We start from the raw sequence: 22,464 nt of genomic DNA, 5'->3' as shown, positions 1-22,464 counted from the left end.
ATTTTTATTTTGTACATATCTCCTGTATTTTCTGTTTGTATCTTAATAAAATAGATTGAAAAATAAATATGGATGGACATTAAAACTTCTAAATCAACTAGGGCTGTCACAATGATTAAATAATAGTCTCATCGCGATTGTTTGACCTCATCGCAATGATTTCAGATCACCGCAATGATTGCACATCTCTTAAAAAAACACAAGGGGAGCTGCAGCGCCTGTATAAACGAGACCGTATCCGATGTCTCTTATCAGATTGGCTACTATTTAAGGCCTGTTCTGTTAGTAAGTTTATTTTGAGTAGTAATTTTTCAAACACTTCATTGTGTTTATTTCTAGTGTTTAATTTTCAGTTTTTTAAAGATATATGTGTTAAAAAATTCTTTCATGAACAAACAAAAAATGATTGAGAATTAAATATCAAAGCAATAAAACAGACAATTAATCGTCATAACCATCAGCCAAATTTCATAATCGTGACATCTATAAAAACAACAAGTCTGGTGGTGGTGGCCTTAGACTTTTGCACAGTACTGTATATCTTCTGGACATTTTTATACCGTTCAAATTCATGGAAAATGTTATACACAACATATATCTAGCATACTGTTTGTATCACTAAAACAAGTCTAAAAACGTCATTTAAAAATTTTAGGTATATGTGGTTTACATTTAATCTCTCCTTTAAAATGACATGCAAGCTTCTATAGCTATATTCATGGTGAAAATAAAGTCTAATTATATAAAGTAAGACTAGAAAAGATGTTTAAAATTCATGTTCATGTTGTTTAACATTACTAACAAATTATTTTACAGCGGTACATCATTATAATAGGCATTGTACAGTACATATAAAAACATAACAGTAACCCCAGTCCTTTACAAAATCATTTTCGTAAACTGCACCAATGATTTTCATGTTTACAATCAGTGTTGGTCACAGTAATTCTGCCTTCGTTTTGTTTTGTGACATCACAAATGTGCAACACTGAGTGCAAATATGAAACATCAAATTTTTAACCAAGATTTGATAGACCAGCAAACCCAAATAAAAGCGTTAACCAGAAAGAAAATCTGTTTATGTAAAGAAGAAGCAGTGGGTTTAGGTATTATGGAGCAATGACCTCTACTCTTAAATCTGCTTTCACATCTGGTTTGTTTTTGATTCGTTCGTGGTGCCGTACACTAGATTACAGGTGAATGGATCAGATGGTTCATCAGGATCTATCATTTCTGTCTTTAATGAAGCATATTGTGCCTTTCAATTAGAGCTGCCTAACAATTAGTCGCAACTAATCGTTTGCAGAATAAAACTTTTAGTTCACATAATTAATGTGTGTGTAATGTGTATAATAATGATGTATATATAAATGCACACACATGCATGTATATATTTAAAAAATATTTGCATGTGTAGAAACATTTGTATATTTAGATATAATTTATACCATATATAAATATTATATTTTATTATATCAATAGATTTTTCCTTAAAATGATACATGCATGTGTTTGTATTTATATAAACATAATATTTGTTGATGTACTGTGCATAATAATTATGTAAACAAAAACTTCCACTCTGCAAACGAACAGTCGCGACCAATCATTAGGCAGCCCCACTTTCAATGAAAATTATTTATGAAAACATGATATCAGTCCGGAGTTTTTTTTATTTAAATGAGTATCTTTGTTCATTTGTGAGCCTGGTCCCTGGACCACAAAACAAGTAATAAGTTGCACATGTATATTTGTAACAATAGCCAAAAATACATTGTATGGTTCAAGATTATCGATTTTTTGCATGACAAAAATCCTTAGGATATTAAGTAAAGATCATGTTCCATGAAGATATTTTGTAAATTTCCTACCATAAATATCAGAAACATGTTTATCATTATTAATATGTGTTGCTGAGGACTTCACTTTGACAACTTTAAAGATAAATAAATCCTCAAATAAGATTCCAGATTTTCAAATAGTTGATCTCGGCCAAATATTGTCTAATCCCAACAAACAATTTAATATAAATCTTATTTATTCAGCTATTAGATGATATATAAATCTCAATTTCAGATGATGACTAGTTTTGTGGTCCAGGGTCACATTTTAAGTATTTCACTTGAGAAACATAACTCTAGACATTAACATAACATACCACTTTAACCAAGATTTGCGATGCGTGATGCGTGTTTTATAATTCAATGCGTCTACTATCAGAAAAAACGAGAAAACAAACCAGGTCTGAAAGCGTCTTAAAGAGTTACAGGGGCAGACATCAGGGGTCAAAGGTTTCTCACCTTCTGAGCACCTGAGAAGGCGTGATAGAAACAGGAGACGTAGGTCATAATAGCCTTCTCATCCGGCCGTAGAGTGCCCACAATATCTATAGCAAAGCCAGCAGAAAGAGAGAGAGAGAGAGAGAGAGAAACAGCGGTGAAGCAAAGCAACCCAAAGCCTGTGAGTACCCATTGAGAGAGCAAGTGGGTGTCTGGGGTCAGTTGATTATGCAGAGACAATTATTTATGGGGTCCCCCATTGAAAGGAAAATGAGGTTCGGAGTCCGGCGTTATAACCGTGGCAACCCGCGTAGTGAGAGACAGAGCAAATCCGCTGTTGAGATAAAGAGTCAGTCGTAGGCTAGAGGAGGGCGAGATGAGACGCACACCATACAACCCGTGTGCAAGTTATGGCTAAATGTTGTATGCTTGAAAGTGCGTATGCTTCACCAGCGCCCCCCTCTGGTTATTCCAAAAAGCCATGCTGAAGAGGAGCTGGGGTCACAGAGGTCAGGGATTAGGGGTCATGGGAGGGGGCAGGGTACCTTCTGGGCTCCAGAAAAGGCATGGTAGAAACTGGACACATAGGTCATTATGGCTTTCTCATCTGGACGTGCAGTGTTCACTATGTCTGCAGGGAAACAAGAGTTATACACACCCGTACACAGAGAGACAAAGACGGGACATAACTGCACATACGCAACAGACATGTGCAGACAACACCTGTTACCAGTGTTGGGGAAAGTTACTTTTAAAAGTAATGCATTACAATATTAAGTTACTTCCAAAAAAATTAACTAATTGTGTTACTTAGTTACTTTCATGGAAAGTAATACTTAAGTTACTTTTTAGTTACTTAGTTACATAATGTGACTACGTTTAGTTTAATTCAGTACATAATTTTTTTTAATCGAATTAATTAAACAAAAAAGTAACTTGCATTACTTTTTAAAAAAGTAACTCAAATATTAATGTGTACATTTATAAAGTAATGCATTACTTTACTCGTTACGTCAGAAAAGTTATATTATTACGTAACGCACGTTACTTGTAATGCGTTACCCCAACACTGCCTGTTACACACTCGTAAACACAAATACAGGAAAAAGAAAACAATTCGGAAATCCAAATCGGAAACTTTGTACCTAAATGGATGATTAGTACATGCATTAACTCAGCATTAGTAAAAATAAATATATGTCTTTGTTTATTATGATTCTAGGACCCTTATTATAAAGTGTAACCCAAAAAATTGCCACTGTGTCGGGGGAGACTTGGGTCTAATTTTCTCGGGTCAGGTCTTTTCTTTTAAAAAATATTTCTGCACCTCGGGTTCAGGTAAAAAGTGATTTGGGTCATTTCGGGTCAGGTACATTTCTTTAAACCTGAGAAGAATTTTAAAAGTCATAAACGCTGCTTTGATATCAAACTACAATATTCATACCGCCGACCCCATACAGAGTTGCCAGGTTTACAGCAATACCTGCCCAATTGCTACTCAAAACTTGCCCGAACCTACCTCAACCGTGTTTCGTATTCTCTGGTAAAAACACACAATTGCGTTCTGGGGTAAAATTAGCATTTTTGGCAGGGTTCATCTGATAAAAGTTGCATTGCCGGGCTAAATATAACGTAATTGGGGTGGCTTCAACCCGTGGCCATAAAATAGTGCAATACAGTACTTACTAAAGTACTAAAAACAGAGTTTTTTTGTGATTGTAGCAGGCAAAAATGCTTGATCTTGCAGCACGTTTTCTTAAAAAATGCGATGGAAGATGCAGGATATTTATGCAATTTTATGCGATGAAATTGTGTGAACTTTCAAAAACTGTTTGCAGCTTTTCATTGATGTTCACGTCGCGTAATTACGTCACTTCCTAACATTCCCATAACAACAGGGAACATGGCTGCGCATGTGTGAAGTAAATGCAACATTTTTCAACTTTCTGCTAAGATATATATGACTTTTGCTACGAAAATGCGGAGATTATGAAATCATGCAAGCCCAGCATATTTTGCAAGCAGAAATCCGCAATTTATGTGGTGAAAGTGCTGCGTTTTTAAAATAAAATGCAGCCCCTGCATAAATATGTGGACTTTGGCTGAATATGTATTGAATCATTCAATTGCATAATCACATTTTTCCGGAGGGACTGGCAATAGTATTAAAGTAGCCCAATTGCGCAGGAAAACTGCTGACTTGGCAACCCTGATCAATAATTGCTGTATGCATTCAAATCTAGATAAATTTCATCACCTTGTAGAGCACACTACCTTCAAAGTACTGTGATTAAGTACTAAGTAGGTCTGTCACAATGATGAAATAATCGTCTCATCGCAATTGTTTGACCTCATCGCGATGATTTCCGATCACCGCAATGATTGCAAATCTCTCTAAAAAACACAAGGGGGAGCTGCAGCGCCTGATTAAACGAGACCGTATCAGATTACTTTTAAATATGTGTTATAAAATTTACTGCCAGATAAACCTTGCAAAATATTCAATATTCAATAATAATCAAAACACTGTGTGAAAAAATGTATGAGAATTAAATGTCAAAGCAAAAAAGAGACAATTATTCATCATAATCTTTAAAGCCCTAAAACAGGAAATTAAGCGTAATAATCGCCACAGTTTATTAGACAATTAACCGTCAGCCAAATTTCATAATCGTGACAGCTCTAAGTTGTACTAATTCTTATCATGCATACTGTTTAGGGCGGATTATATGTGAAATGGAACAAAGCAACAACACATGATTAAAACATACATGCATGCATATACAGTACAGCACCAAAAAAAAGCTTTGGCACATTAGGGTGAACGGAGAGATCCTGGAGACATCATGCTTGAAGGAGAAACAACATAACAACCCAGGGAGGTTACCATGATGACACTGTTTGTAGAAGACATTAGGTGCGAGTTTTTGTAATGTCTCTGTCTGAGACCAGGAACAACTACTAAAAATACAGGGCATGTGCTGACAGGCACAAAACACACACACGCATGTTTACACACCGACCCAGTCACTCTCTCTCATCAAAAACACACCCAATTATCACACAAGCATACACATCTGATCACGCAAAACTCACGTGTAACGTACGACACAAATAAATGCACACAAAAAAAACCAAAAGAGTTTTTACCCTCTGCATCCAACATCTTGGGGATATCGAGGTATCGCTCTGCCACTTCGAAAGCATTGTTCAGATTGGTCACTGGGTCATCCTGTTAACACATAGGTAATGTGTTAAATGATGCATATATAATTGTACTAGATAGTAAAACAATCAATGCATATTTAAGGAAAGCTTATACAGACTATAGATCTTTGCACACTGTAGTCTGTAATTGTCATTAGTTACGCATTCAAACCTTGCACACTGTATTCGATGCATATTAATTTATCTGTTTGGAAAAATTGCTACCGATGCGAAAAATGCAGAAAATCGAACCTGATCCAAATACTGACGAAAGTTTTGAATGTAGTGCGTAAACGTGATACACAACATGACGACAAATTAAATTTTTACCGTGCTAAAATTTCTGACGAGCATTTTAACCCAATATGCAAAGATCTTAAAGCAACACTAAAGAGATTTTGCTTTTTGCTCCCTCTACAGGTTGGAAGCGGAATTTTCCATTACCACTGTCGTAAATAATTTAGCCTACTCCAGCAAAGCTGGGTCTGATTGGATTGTAACTTGCCGTAAAGCAAGATTTTGTAGTTTTCACTCGAACTACAGGACCGCGACCCGACGGTTGGAAACTTTAGTGCGGTTTTGGCCGACAGAGGGCTGCAAAGCGAATGTGAAAGTGCCGTTCACCCTGTTTCGAGTTGATGAACGACTAAAACTTTTTTGGAAATGTTATTTTAAGGTAATAAAAACCTCTTTGGTTTTGCTTTAACACAGTGTTTTACACAACCTTCACATTTCACAAAATATAATGCAACAGCGTCTGACAACTTTTTCGCCGCTGAGTATATTTCTCATTCATTTATAAATATTGAGGTTAATTGTAAATTTCCACTACTGTTAGACACCAGATATTCATACATTTCTAAACATCACTGTCTTTTGCATTTTTGCATATTAACATAACAAAGATGTTATTATATACTAGGGCTGTCAAAAAAATTAATCGCGATTAATCGCATACAAAATTAAAGTTTGTATTTGCATAATATATTTGTGTGTTTATTGCGTGTAATTATTTTGTGTATAGGATTACACAGATACAAAGATACATAACAAATACATACATACATAAATGTTTTCTTATGTATATATAATATAAAATATATGAAAAACTCAAAAAATAAATATATACACACACGCATATATGTAAAGGTTTTTTTATTCATACATGCATGTGTGTGTATTTATATATAGAAAAAAAATACACATAGTGCACACACATATATTAAGCAAAAACAAACTTTTATTTTGTATGCGATTAATCGCGATTAATCTTTTGACAGCCCTATTATTTAAGATACTAACTCATCCTTTCTCAGTTTGTCATAATCAATGAGCTCTGGCCTGTGTCTGTGGATCAGAGCATTGAAGGCAAGACCATCCTTCCAGCTGTCCAATGAGAAATAGTGTCAGTAAAATAAACAGATGTTGTTACAGATGCCCAGCAGAGGGCAACATTCAATCCATGACATTTACTACGTCCTATTCCTGCACTAATGTAATCGTTTGACTCTATAAAGTTATCTAAATTGGACAAATTCTTGTAAATGATAGTTGTTATACTGCCCATTTAACAATGGATGCATTTTCACCCCCTTAGGTGCGATTTCTTTAAAATCACTCTTTAGCTTTTATTGTTCATTTGTTTATTCAAATAATGGAATATCCATAACAAGGATTTATGCAAAACCTGCCTTACAAAGAGCAAATCATGAATAGGAAGTCAGAGCAAACATGCATTTGGTTCAGACCTGATATGGAAGTTCTGAACATTGACATTCTTGTAAGGCGCCGTCTTTCTCTGACACCAGAGCAGCAATCCTTCTTTAGCCGAGGTTTCTGCAGAGTAATAGAAAAAAAGTAAAAAGTAAGTAAGCATGCGTTACATTTTGTACCTCTAAATCACAACATTTTGAGCACATCCACATGGAGACACATTCAGCTCACGTTTCATTAGTAACAACATAAACAAACGGCTTTCGTTGAACAAACGTAACTTCCGGTAAACTTCCATAAAGAATCAATAACAATAAAGTCAATAGAGTTTATAAATAAGTGCATGACCCTAGTTCAAATCATAGCTAAAGTGTATTTAAAACACTAATGTTGGCATGTAAAATGAATGTATACAATGTTAACTACAGATTGGCTGCCAAACCTCCCTTCACATAGAGATGATCACCATCTCCCTTTGCCTTTAGGAAACCAAAACATCTGTTAATTTCGAAGAGATATTTGTTTCAGAGTTCAGTTAGCAACTAGTCAGATTATTAGTCTAGATGTAAAATTCTGTATCGTATCTGCGTTTCGTCCAGAAGGATCTGGCGTTTTGTGACCCTGCAGGATTCCCACACCTTACTTAACTTCAAATTCAAGGACCTTTCAATGAGTTTCCAGGTCCAATACCCACAAATTCAAGGACTAATTGTGGGGACACATTTCAAGTGAGAGCAAGGTTACATCGTGTTACCTTTTAAGATACATTGTTACAGTTCCCTTTCGAGGGAACTCGCGCTGCGTCACTGCGGTGACACTTTGGGGACGCCTCCAGGGGTAAGTGCGTCTGAATGTGTATATCAAATTTAACCAATGGTGAGACTTAACGACACAGACAGGATGACGCGGGAGCCAGGAAGTATATCGCTATCTGAAATATTTCCAAAGACGGCGTTACAGTAAGTATGGCAAGGTAGACGCAGCGTCTCGTTCCCTTCTCAAGGAACAAGAGTTACATACATAACCCGAGACGTTTTCATGTGTCAAACACAACTATGCAAAAAAGCATTTATTTTTTCGCATATAGAAGATATAAGCATTTAAAGCCAACAGTTTAGCACATGCACTTAAAAGGTCTAGAATTTTAATGATATTATCCTACACTACACAGGGAATAATATAGATTTTTTTTGTTGCATAAAATAGATTGAAGCACTTTCAATGACCTGTATCCATGTATGTATATTTTCAAAAACTTCTCAGTGCCCCAGATTTACAAACTTTGAAGGTTTTCAAGGACCCGTATGAACCCTGACCCCGAAACCGCTATTTTTTAAAACCAGGTCCCACGGTGGATATATCTGAAACTGACACCGTTGCGTGTTCGTGTGTAGAGCCAATCCATATATTTTAGCCATTTTCACACACATATTACATAAAATATACTGAAAATGTACAAGTTTGCTTATTATCTGCTAATTCTCTCTGGAAAAACCATGCATGTGTATTTATTTTCTGATCTAATCATGAACTTGCGCATGACGTGTACTATTATAATTGGCAATGATCGCAATGTCAGCACGGATAGTAAGGAGCTTCCTGACCTCTGCCTTATTCCAGTTTGCACACATTTCTCATTGTGTATGTTGATCTGTATTTACAACCAGTGTGTCGAAGAACTGAACGACAACGTGTCCAAACTACGACACTCCTTACGTCATCGTTTCTGCCTTTTGTTCACATCAGACACATAAGATGATACAGTGTTTACGGATAGGAAAAACTCTGGCTTCGTGTGGATGTGGCCTTTATTTGCTGTGCAAAAATCAAAAATCATGCCTACCCTCCACTGAGATGTCCTGGATGGCAAAGCGGAGAATGATGGTCCAAATCATTCCCAGAGTCATCTTTGCATTTCCATCCACAATTTCTACAAATGCAAACAGAAAATCATTGTTAAAAAATGAAAGCATCCATCTCACCACACTGTTTTTATTAGTTTATAAGTGAAAAAATAATGTTTAACACTTTGTTCTTATCATGACTAGCATCTTTCTATGTATCTTACTAGCATCTATTTATGAGAGTCGACACATTTTCTTTACCAAATAAAGTTGTACAGATGGTGAAACAGATGAAAGCAAGCTTAAACATGCAGATAAATGATTTAAAGAAGACATCTAAATTAAGTTTGCAAGTGTAACAATGGTGCTAAACATTATAGGGCAGTTTCCCAGACAGGGTTTAGATTAATCCAGGACTATGCCTTAGTTATTTTAAGACATTTAAGTCGTTTTTACAGACAAACCTTACAAAATAATGTACTTTTGTGTCTCTCGAGACAAAACAATGGCACTGATTACTATACTGTCAAGATGTATCATTGCAATTGTTTTTAAATTAAGGCAAACATGCACTTTAGTCTGGGACTAGAATAGCCCGTCTGGGAAACCCAATGCAAGTCAATGGGAGATTTTTTTACTTTTTAAAGCACATAATCTACAAAACATCTATAGATAAAGTGATTCAAGCCAGAAGGTTAGAGGTTTACAAAACCTAACAAGCATGTGTAAGAAATATCAATGCACTTCTGCCTTGTAATTACTCATACAGCGTTCAGAAAAACAGACTTCATCTCTCTGCCACTGCATCAATATGGAGGAGGATCAGAAAGGTCACAATTTCCCAAACACACACGCACGCAAACATGCATATGTCTTTATATCGGCTGTGGGATTTTCACTTGGCAGAAAAAGCAGCGAAATGCCTGCGTGACAGTTCAATAAATGACCTTTGGATTTCTAGTCCTCTGTTGTACACACAAAGATCTGCTGAAAGAATTTCAATGCGATATACAGGAATGCATTTGTACCTTCAGCGCCAATTGACACCAGTTTGACTCCTTTGCTGGCGATGAAGTCCAGCGCTTTGTTGACATTGTTGATCTTGTGCACTCTCATCTTGCCTCTTTCAGGTTTCGGTAATCTCTCCCCTGCATGAACACACAAGAGATTAGCGGTCACGCTCCCTGATGACACTTTTTCCATAGCATCAGCAAACTGAATGCCCTGATCACATTCCCATTTGCTAAACATTAGTCAAACATCTCTGCAACATTTCGTCATTTATCACAATAAAGCAACATACATATTTTATACAAATCTAATTGTTGCAACATCAATGTCAGGGGTTTGAGCATTAGTAAAAATGCATAAAAAACACATAACCAATACATTATGATTTCCGGTGTGGCTCAGTATTTCAATTATATGTCTATAGGATTTTTTGGGCCATTTAATTATCCAACAGGCAAAAATTTAAGGGTATCTGTATGGCACATCTATCTTAACTTTTTCCCCGCCAGCGTTTTTAAAAAAGTTGCAGCATTTTTATGATCTTCAGAAAAGTTTAATGCATTCCAGAAAATGTTCTTCTTTAAATATATAAACTAGTGATGCACCGATGTATCGGCCACCGATATGTATCGGCCGATTTTTGATGAATTTGAAACCTTTGGCAATAGCACGAGAAAGCCAGATACCGATTGTTTATTAATTAACTGCATAAAGAAATCCATTTTATGTAAAAAATTAGTTAATGTTGTTAATAAAATAAATGCTGAATAGCAAAAAACACTTTGAAGGTTATCGTGCTGTCTTATTATATTTGTTTTAGCTTAATTTGTGCCTCTCTTATTATGTTGGTCAGTTGAATGTTAATTAGATCCAATCCATGTTCAGTAAAAATAATTTGATGCAGAAATAAACTAGCTAATAGACCAACTGTATAGTATTGTATACAAGTGTTTAATATCGGCATCGGTATCGGCCAGAAGTTGTCTGTTTAAATCAGTATCGGGCCTAAAAAATCCTATCGGTGCATCCCTAATATAAACTTACAATATATCAAATAAAAAATATTGGTCCTCTTTTTATCACTTCTCAAATATGGGTGGATTTCGTCAAAAAGAGCAAATTTTTAGCAAAAAGCGTTATTGTGTTTTTGTAAAGGACTTTTAATAGAGATCAGATTCAGAATGATCAAAACATTCACAGAATTTAAACTGTTTGCTCTAAAAGGATACTTTCCGGGTTTTAGAAGTTGGGTAAGAGCGGCACCTGGTGGATAATAGCAGAAATACGGATTGCCGGAAAAACTCGTCATTGGCCGGGGACGCGTTTTCTCTTAATTGACGAGTTAAATCGTTAATGGCGGGGAAAGAGTTAAACAGGCCGCAAGATATTGAGAAATAATTTGTGACTATAGCAAAAAATTGCTTAAGTTTATTACATTTGTTTGAACAAAACTTCCCTTTGAAAATGAATGCTGTTTTATAATAGCAAAAAAGTGTAGTAACTAGTGATGTACCAATGTATCGGCCGCCGATATTTATCGGGCAAATTTTGATGAATTTGAAACCATCGGCAATAGCACGAGAAAGGCCGATACCAATTGTTTATTAATTAACCGCATAAAGGCAAGGAGTTGCATGTCTGTTGTTCAATTAAAATAATTTAATATTTTGGTGTGCACTATACTTAAGCACCGACAGAATACCTTTGTTAAGCTTGCTATAATGTATTGGACAATAAAATAAACAGACTGCAATTTAGTGGGGGAAAAGAAGTCCAACTATTTTTGAAGTAGAAATATTTATACTCTTATTAAAGCTATAGCACTGGCATTATTTATGTTTATTAAAGAAATCCATTATATGTAAAAAAATGAGTAAATGTTAATAAAAGAAATGCTGAATAGCAAAAACCACCTTTGTAGGTTGTCATGTTGTCGTCTTATATTTGTTTTAGCTTAATTTGTGCCTCTCTTATTATGTTGGTCAGTTGAATGTTAATTAGATCTAATCCATGTTCAGTCAAAATAATTTGATGCAGAAATAAACTAGCTAATAGACCAACTGTATAGTATTGAATACAAGTGTTTAATATCGGTATCGGCTAGAAGTTGTTTGTTTAAATCTGTATCGGCCCCAAAAAAATCCTATCGGTGCATCCCTAGTAGTAACCTTAGTTTTTCTGCGAAATGATTACAATTGTCTCATTTTGTACTACCAAAAACATGCTTACTATAGCAAAATTATGATTAATTTGTGGTAACCATGGTATAGCTTTAAACATAGTAACTAGGGGGTGTCACGATTCTCCAAATCCTCAATTCACTTACATTTTCGATTCTAAGATCACGATTCGATTCTCGGTTTTCTCTTTTTTTGAAAGCACAAAAATGCTATGCCATTTTTAGACTAAACTTTTATGAAATATAATATCAGACCTTGAAACCGGAGATGCCCTGCCATGTTAGTTGTGCTGCCAGTGGATAAATATGGTACACGCACATACCTGATAAAACGAAACTTCCTGTGAGATGAAAATTTCTGTCACTACTTTGCACTTTGTCATTTAAACGCGAGCGGGAGTAATGACGCGTTTATATGGACGCAAACTAATATTATGTCGGAGTCCGCTGCTTGTGTTGTAAGTAAACATGCTGCAGTGTTTTGTACATGTATATGTTAGAGCTTTCTCTGAATTTTCAACGCAATTAATGAAATAAGATCGCGCAACTTTCACAAACTTGCAAAGTGAAACTGCGGAAATCAGCCGCTTTAGTTTTATCAATGAAAGGCTAAAAATAGCGCTGTACACCGTGTGTTCGTGCTAGAGGTCAGAAAAGATGTAAAACATTGTGTTCAGTACCTCAGATTAGATAAATGGGTGGAGAGAAGGCGATCTCCTGTGGCTGTTCGAACACATTCAAGCCGACCGGACGTGACATGGGGGCGTGGCAGCATCGACGATTCCATTTTTTAATTCGAAGTTCGAGGTTGTGACTTTATTTCAATCGATTTTGATTTTAAATAGAAAATGTGACACCCTTAATAGTAACAAAGTTTTTTAGGCAAACCAAGGTTTCATTTTTGTAGAGAAATAGTTGCCTGCTTATCCCACAGGGGTGTAGGTATTGTGAATGAATGAAACACTTCCCACTTGGATGAATCTGATCACTACCCATACTAACATGGGATTATGTGATAATGTATGAGGTTGTAGCTTACTGACCTGAGATGACCTCTAGGAGCAGCATAAGTTTAAGTCCATCTCTGAAATCCTCCTCAATGTTATCAATCTGCGTTCCCGCCTTTCGCAGGTGAGAGTTGCACCAAGCCGTGAAAGTCTAGAACAAACAGGAAATGATGTCAGAGGAAGCAAGTTCATGCAGTTAGGGAAACAGGAAATGAGTTGATTTCTGTTGCATGCTGGAATGAAGATGTTTTGTTCTTTTACATTTTGATTTATTATCATGCATTTCTGCACCAAAAATCTTTTATGCAACAAGTCAAAAAATCCTAAAGGGACAGTTCACACCAAAATTTTATTATTTACTGTTCACAAGCCCCATTCACTTCCATCGTATTCTTTTTTCCAACTATGGAAGTGAATGGGGCCCATGATCGGTTTGGTTACAAACATCCCTCAAAATATCATCCTTTGTGTTCATCAGAATAAAGACATTTGTACAGGTTTGTAACATTGAATTTTCATTTTTGGGTGAACTATCCCTTTAACTGAGACATATACATGACTAATACAATTTAGAGGTCAGCAACTGTTAAACTCAAAACATCCGAAAAACCTCAGCCTAAACAAGCATAACAATATACACAGAGACCAGCGTTGGATCACACTGGGAAAGGGGTCTTTGGGCTTGCAGCCTCTCGCTCTCTGTCTCTCTCTCGCTCTAATACAATGATTCCATTGAGTTTAGTGGATAATGAGCCCCTTTACCACCCCCCTCGTACGACATGCACCTACCAGCGACAGGACTGCCAGAAAAACAATTCAGCCTTCACACACAGACACACACGTCCCGGTGGACCTGGACGGCCATATCCACACAGTAAACAAATGCGATTTGATGGGGCCTTAAAATACCTTTACTCGAACAGGGGACCCTGTATGCATGCGTCTATATATGTACGTATGGACAGGGAAAACCTAGTGGGACGCCTGTGATTAGTTGGGTGTGGGTGACACCATTTCATCACTCCAAGTTGCAAGAATTAAAAAAGGAGGGCACAGTTTCCCAAACACGCACCCTTTAGGCCAGAATCACAGTTAAATGCTTGTCCAACACACTAAAATCACACAGACCTAGTATACATTTATAGTGTACAGAATTCAGTGAGAAGTGCACATATGTACTATTAAACGCACATCTACTGCATCCTGCATATCTACCTGTGAGTTAGCGGTTGTGTCTAGCCTATTCATATATTATTAATTGGAAATACAATTACTGGACTGCGAATTAAATGGCACTCTTATTAATGACACCATTTACAACATCATTTGGTCTCTTGTGTTGTTTTGTCAATAGATAAGATCACAATTTTGACAAACCCAGTGATACCGGTATCACCGGATGGGGAAGAAGGGGTTAAATAGCGTATGAATTCCTGTACAGTCGTGCACATTTTACTTTCCCTTTTGAATCAGCTGTAATTTTTTGAATGAGTTGCACGGGTTAAGTCGGGTATAAATGGTATAAGTGCGGCCTTTTGCTTTCACTCTTGAATTAGCGGAAATGCACTTGTTTGAATAAAGTGCTTTAAGTGACCCGGTATGTATGACATTAAGTGTCTGCTCTCTAACTCAACTAAATCATTTTGTTACTATACACATTTTTTTTTGCAGGACCGGTAACACGACTATTGCAACAAGCCCAATCACCGAGTTTCGTAAATGAAAGAAATCTTAAATTCAAATGAACTGCCGCTCCCCTGAAAAGAATGCATACAAGATAGGACTACATCCTTATTAAGCCCAGCCTATAGAAACAAACTTCCCTTAAGCACATGTGTGGATGGAGCATGCTTGATTGACAGGTGTAGGTGCGGTGCCACCGACAGGTATGAAGCAAATGCTCACAATGCGGTTTCACAAACGCCTGGACCGGACGGTATTGAATGATCCCAATCTCACACACATTAACTGGTCAATGTTATCAATTTACGATAAGAAAATGAATTGTAATAGTTATTTAACTATTTTTCAAATTGAAACTACAAATACGTCGAGTAGTAAATTGAATGTTTATCACAGTCACACAAAAATATGTTGTGGATAGCTTGGCAAACAAACAGGCATAGAGGTTCTCCTTTTATCTAACCTAAATCCTGGACACACCTCTATAGAACCACATAAAGAGAACTTTTGCAAAATAGCACAAACTGAAATGGCCCCTCGGGGAGATTCGATTTTACTTTTCAAAAGTGCATTACTACACTACAATTTGTTTAGAAAATGGTACAATGAAGTAGTCAATCATTATTTTGGTATGCAACAAACTACAGTAAACCAACTTATATCATCACAGTACCTTTAGATAAGTGTTTGGCGAAACATTTTTTAAAGACTTTCGCTTCTAAAAAACATGCATCAGTTTTGAGGATAAATCGATGGAAAACTTCTGCAACACCAGCATCCGTCTCTAAAAAAAATTGGGATATAAAGCATGTTGGTACGGACAGGACAATGAAATGTGATGTATGTAGGACAAGCTCAGTCTTTACAAAACAAATGCACCGTTTGAAGCCATGGGCGGCATTTTTTTTTAACACCAGTTGGAAACATTTTATGAAACCCATAGGGGGCGCTCTTGAGAACGGTGACTAAATTAACGAAAAACATGCTTTAGGGTTGTGCAATTAATCGGTTTTAATTTCAATTTTTGATTCAAACAATTACAAAACATGATAATCGAGGTAAAATAATTATTGTGCGATTAAATATAAATTGCGTGCTGCTAGACTGATGTGTTTGTAAGGCACTTCGAAGGCACCACTGCTTTGACACGTGTAGCCTATTGCAACACTTACTTAATAAAAAAAGTTTAAATAAACGCATGTTTTCAAAGTCACAAAGAAATTGTGGCAAATAAAGTTGATCAGGATTTTTTTCTAAAATAACTGCGGAAAAAAAATTAAATAAATAAAAATCGTGATTATCATTTTGCACATACTCAAGCAACCGTAACATGCATATTATCACAAAAAAAAAACTGTGACACAAATGCTGCATTTAAATCAGAAAATAATGTCTGAATGTTAAACTTTTTTCGTAAAATCTGTATTTGGGTCAGTGACAAAAACGTTTGGCAAGACGAGAAAATCAAAAATCTTTTGAAAAAACTTGTTTTAAAAGCATGCATCAGGTATATTTCAATGCACAGTGTTTTATGTTGATTTTATGCAATTAAAAAAATAAAAAATTTAAGACTGAATGGACTTGAAAATGTCAAATGGCGTAACCGCTAATTGCGCCAAAGAATGAGAAATATTAAATATTTTATCCACCTTGATGGCATGCAAGCGTAATAATCAAAGAATAAAAATAAAATTTTTAAAATATCACACGAAAATTCATTTTATTAGTTATTACTAAACGTAAATTTTAATGCGTTTTTGTAATATTTGTCCTGACATATTGCTGACAACAGCTCTGTTTTCTAAATAATCTTTGACAAATTATGTAAAAATGTATGTATAAAAATCATATTACACTAAACTAAATGATTATATTTTATTTCACATTTTTATTAATATATTTATATTTTCATTTAAAAAAACACTAGTTACACCAACTGACAGAGACCAGTTACACCACATTGACATTTTAGCAATTATCCCCTAAATGCTGCATTTACATCAGAAAAAATGTCTGAATGTTAAACATTTTTCGTAAAATCGGTATTTGGGTCAGTGACAAACGTTTGGCAAGACGAGAAATTCAAAAATCTTTTTAAAAAACTTGTTTTAAACGCATGCGTCAGGTATATTTCAATGTACATAGTGTTTTATGTTGATTTTATGCAATAAAAAAAATAAAAAGTTAAGATTGAATGGACCTGAAAATGTCAAATGGTGTAACCGCCAATTGCGCCAAAGAATGAGAAATATTTAATATTTTATCCACCTTGATGGCACATACATAAAGATGTATGTATAAAAATCATATTACACTAAACTAAATGATTGTATTTTATTTCACATTTTTATAAATATATTTATATTTTCATTTAAAAAAACACTAGTTACACCAACTGACAGAGACCAGTTACACCACATTGACATTTTTGCAATTATCCCCCAAATATTCTTTCAAAATGAAATAAAACCAGAAATTTTAGACTTGCAAAAAGAATGTATGCAAGTAATCTGCAAATTTATTTTGAAATTTGAACCCTTTTACATTTAATTGACCATTCGGACACAAAATAATTAACGTCACGTCATTGACCCAAATAATAAATTTTCACAGGATTATATTCTTATTGCATTTCATTCATGGGACTCAACATGTTCAAATTTCAGTATAAGAAACGCGTCTCTTCCATCAGTGTGTTTGACCAACGTTTAAAATCTGAGCATTCAACCCTGATACCATACAACACAAGCAACATTGAGTCAACAGTACAGTAAGATGGAAAAAAAGAACAAGACACAAGACAGCAGGAGATGGGGGTGTTGACTTTCATACTCCACAGGAGTTGCCCTGGTGCATGCCATGTTTATTTGTTGATTTATTTATAGTATTTCCTGTCTTTGTAAGTCTCTCAGCAGTGTCGATGGGATCGAGTTTCTTAGCCAGACTGCGGGAAGTTTAACCCTTCAAACTATATATGGCTGCATCCACACAACACAACGGATACAGAAGCTAACATAAGATAGATAAACTCATGAATAGGTGAAGAATCAAGGAAAGGAGTGCCTGACTGAGGGAAAATCAGTGCAAGAATTAAAGACGTCTTAATAGCGCACAACAATGATAGACATTTTAAGAATGATAGACATGCATACTACTTGTACTCAAAGAAAGGCATTTCGAGTAAAAAAAACGCAGTCATGTCATGAACAGTAAATAAGTTTCTGGTGATGATCCAGTTTCGTGTATCAGATGTGACATCTATGCACAGCATGTGGAGGTTTATGACTTCCTCTTCATCATCATCACACTTCAAATATGAATTTATAAAAGGTGCACAAAGCTTGACACATATCGCTTTATTATTGGACGTGACTATGTAAATGCTTCCTTAGCCAATCCATGTAAAATAAGTAAGTCATCAAAATGTGAGACGACCTTTGAGCTTCAAAAACTACGAACAAAACAAACAATTGCACAAGTGATCATTATGAAATCGTTCTGGTGACTGATGTCCAAGTAATGGAGAGGGCAGGGCTCCAGGTGGAACGAAAATCAAGGATGACATCATAGCTCTTCTATTCACAAACAGATATAAACAGGGACGAAAGGGACAAATATCCTACAGCTTAAAGGAAATTCCGAATAACGTTTGGATGGATTCATTGACACCATCAACAACAAAACCTGAAACGTGATTGGATGATAAGCTATGTTTAAAAATATTCTGTATATCCACATGTGTGACCCCAACTACATTTGCAACCAATTATTAAACGCCTACATGCTTGGCTATATTTCCAATAACATTCTTCGACCGTATAAAACAAAATCCATATGTCCTTAAGATAAATTATGTTTCATCTAAAGCTTTGAAGCAATAGAGACTCTGAGGTGACAAAATGTCATCGCTGGATTTTAACCGGGAGATGTAAATCAAACTTATTACTCGAGTTATTATTAGCACTTACAAAAAGCCACTCTAGCAACTCTTTCCCTGCCAGCATTTATAAAATATTTTGCTAGCCAGCACCAGCATTTTTTAGGATTTTTTAGCAAGTTTAATGCCTTCAGAATGTTTTCTTCTTCGAATATATAAACATACAATATATCAAATGAAAGAACAGACCCTCCATTTAAAAAGTTTAATCATATATCAATTTATTCTCTTTTTATCACCTCTCAAATATGGGTAGGTTTCTTCAAAAATAAAATTTTTTTTGCAAAAAGATAGTTGCATTTTTTGTAAAAGACTTTTGTTAGAGATCAGATTCAGAATGATGATCCGTACATACACAGATTATTTGCTGTTTGTTTATTGCCCAGTGGATGCTTAAGTGTTGTGTAAGAGCACCACCTAGTGGATAATAGCGAAAATATGGATTGCTGTAAAAACTCGTCATTGGCAGGGAAGCGTTTTCTCTTAATTGATGACATAACTCGCCAGTGGCAGGGAAAGAGTTAATGTATAGGTCCGAACTAGGGCTGTCACAATGATTAAATAATTGTCTCATCGCGATTGTTTGACCTCACTGCGATGATTTCAGATCACCACAATGATTGCACATCTCTCTAATTAACACAAGGGGGAGCTGCAGCGCCTGTATAAACGAGACCGTATCAGATTACTTTTAAATATGTGTTATGTTGTATTAATATTTACTGCCAGGTAAACCTTGCAAAATATTTAATTTAAACAATCACAACAATGTGTGAAAATGATTTCATAAACAAACAAAAAACGTATGAAAATTAAATGTCAAAGCAATAAAACAGACAATTAATCGTCATAATTGCCAAAGCCCTAAAACAGGCAATTAACCGTCATAACCGTTACAATTTATTATACAATTAACCGTCAGCCGAATTTCATAATCGTGACAGCCCTAGTGCGAATATGTAAACGCTCAAATAAATAAAAAAGTGAAAACAAACGTCACAAACCAAGCGACTGACCAAACAATGCAGCTATAGACGGGGTGTAAGAAAATAAGTATCACGTGGTTACTAGTGCTGTGTTTAAAATATCGATACGACGATACATTGTCATGAACGCCTGATGATGCGCACATCGATACAGCACCTTCCGTAGTGATTCGGAAGCACTTTTAAAAAGTAGTGTGACGAATCGCTGTTGATCCGTGATCCATATCGAAAGTAAGCATGTAGCTCCCCTTATAAAACCGAACTAATGCATTTGAGAAGAAACACGACAAAGAGATGCATGTGAAAAGTGTATGTCTAGAGAAGAGATTCAATGTACAATAAACAGATGATAATAATAATAATAATAATAATAATAATAATAATAATAATAATAATAATAATGTTACTAAATTCTGAACAAAAATGTAATTCAAAATAGCCTTGTATCGTGACGCATATCGAACCGTGGCCTTATATCGGGATACGTATCATATCAGGAAATTGTTGGCGATACACAGCCCTAGTGGTTACATGCGAGTACTGTATCGATTCTCAAAAAAAAGAAAATGCTATAGATTTTTTTTTATATAAAAATCAAACAAGATTCATGGCAGTTGTTTTGTTTCAAGTTTACATCCTGACCACTAGATAGCATTTTTCTTATCTCAAACAGTGACAGGAAGTACTAGCATAGGGGCGCACCAAATATTTTCTGCTACGGTTTGCATATTGTTGTGTGTTCTCAATGACAGCTTTCCTACAATTATATCCTATTATATTCCCCAAAAGGGAAATGTATCTCTGCGTTTAACAGTTTTGCAATGTATCACAACATATTGCATCACAAACTCTGTATAGTGATATGGAAAATCTTGCCGATACAGAGCCATGAGCTCTCGTGTTACATATATAAGTTAATGTAAGAAAGCAGTATTGAGTTAGGACAAGGCCTACATTCTGCTCGAGTTTTCCTGCTAGTTAGTGAAGGTCTTTCCTGTTTCACAGACCGCACAGTTTTCTGGCAGCCGCTATGCACGTTTTCCTAAGTGACTCCCTTAGCTTAAGCTTTTTTTAGCATGCTTGTTCTGCAAGTTACGGTAGAGCGGCACTTCAGCTGCGCTGACTCATGTTTGTGAGCGGGACTCTCTCAAAGCTGCTTTCACGGAGGAAAGCAAGTTGCGTCAGATGGGTAGGCCTACAGGGACACTGAAAATCCAGTCTGCCAATCCGGTCATCTGACACACAGCCAATAACGTGGCCATCGAAACCAAACCTTCTGAGGCTAAATATTATTACTGCTCGTGTCATTATTATTATCACTTGTGTTACTCAGTGAGTTTCAGAGGGTGCTGGGAAATGTTGACTAAATACATGAAACGGTTTCTCGGTTCCCTTATTAGCAGTTTGCAAAGGCGGCCATCAGGCCATGACTAGAAATAACACAGCAGAACTGATGAAAGCATAAGAATAGTTTCCATTGTTAAAAACCCGGGTTCAAGAGTTCAAGCTGATCTGAAACTAAACTTTAATTTTTCCATTGATATATTTTGACCTGGCCTACATTCTCATGACACTGGCTCAAAGGGCAAGCACAACAGACCAAGCATGTCAGCAGACCAGTGATCAGATCTTTCCTCTCTGGACGGATCTGGTTACTTGTTGGTGACAGGAGAAGCCATTGTGTAGACAACGTCTCTTTATCTAAGGTATTCACCTCCCTTAAAGTCACCAAGAAATTGAAATTAAAAACGCAGAGACTTTTGACTGTGCACTTCTTTTTTTAATCCATGTGCCCTTATCATTTTTAATCAAGGATGTCAACGTCCTCCCCTCATTGAAACAACTTCTTTTCACGGGGCTATCTGAAACGACAGCGAAAAGATCGCAACAATTAGCAACATGGCCCAACTTCAAACCATCCAATCAGTTCTTGATGGACAAAATCAAGTCCCACCCTAAATTTTTTTTAGCCGTTTTACTCGGATATATGTCACGGTACAGAAAATATGATCATCACCTCAGTTTCGTAGTGACTTTAAATGTGGTACAGCCGTAATTAATAGACATTGTTTTAAACAATTCACGAATACATGTAATCACTAAACTCTAGAGGTAAAAACTTCAGCAGTAAGGCTTTGAAAAAACTGTGACAATCTGTATGCGATATGGTACAGGTAGGTCTGGGACGATTCATACTAATAATACACGTCTGAAATCTATTCGTAATCGCAAATGCGATGTTTGAACAACTCTTTCATGTATTATGGCTCTTTAATCAGTACGAAATCCTTATCAATCTAAAATCAATATGAGTTTGAGTGTGTTTGAAAATCAACACTCTTCAAACACAATCATTATAAATGTGTTTATTATCATGAAAAGAACGTAAGTTTTGAAGAACAGCAATATAAATATGCAATAATTTGCATGCGATATCATGCGCATCTTGTCAGTAATGCCGGTTCCTTGATTAGTAGTAAATCGCCATCACCTGCTATTCAGATGGAGCAGCATTTACTACACAAAGCCGTAGTTCACTTACAGCAGGACCATATCGGCCACATATCGCAGGTGATACGTCCGTGATAATTAATGCGAAATTGCCCTGATTGTCAGTG

At 35.9% G+C, this 22,464-nt stretch overlaps 1 protein-coding gene across 5 annotated transcripts in view; it reads right to left on the bottom strand.

The window, feature by feature from the left end:
- The window catches only part of actn4 (actinin, alpha 4), a 53,329-nt gene that overhangs the window by 13,611 nt on the left and 17,254 nt on the right, over positions 1-22,464 (bottom strand). For 3 of the 5 annotated variants that reach the window (XM_073862532.1, XM_073862530.1, XM_073862528.1), the window contains exons 2-8: positions 13,277-13,391; positions 10,072-10,191; positions 9,043-9,129; positions 7,235-7,322; positions 6,796-6,872; positions 5,430-5,513; positions 2,825-2,910 (exon numbers count right to left, since the gene is read on the bottom strand). In XM_073862532.1, the coding sequence (XP_073718633.1) occupies positions 2,825-2,910; positions 5,430-5,513; positions 6,796-6,872; positions 7,235-7,322; positions 9,043-9,129; positions 10,072-10,191; positions 13,277-13,391 (657 nt within the window). Of the gene's footprint in view, positions 1-2,300; positions 2,387-2,824; positions 2,911-5,429; positions 5,514-6,795; positions 6,873-7,234; positions 7,323-9,042; positions 9,130-10,071; positions 10,192-13,276; positions 13,392-22,464 lie in introns of all 5 variants that reach the window. The other 2 variants (XM_073862531.1, XM_073862529.1) reach the window with 1 other exon arrangement.

Source organism: Misgurnus anguillicaudatus, chromosome 24 (genome assembly GCF_027580225.2).
Source record: "Misgurnus anguillicaudatus chromosome 24, ASM2758022v2, whole genome shotgun sequence".
NCBI lineage: Eukaryota > Metazoa > Chordata > Actinopteri > Cypriniformes > Cobitidae > Misgurnus > Misgurnus anguillicaudatus.
Note: the sequence above shows the minus strand (reverse complement) of the source record. Positions and strands in the feature narration are given on the sequence as shown.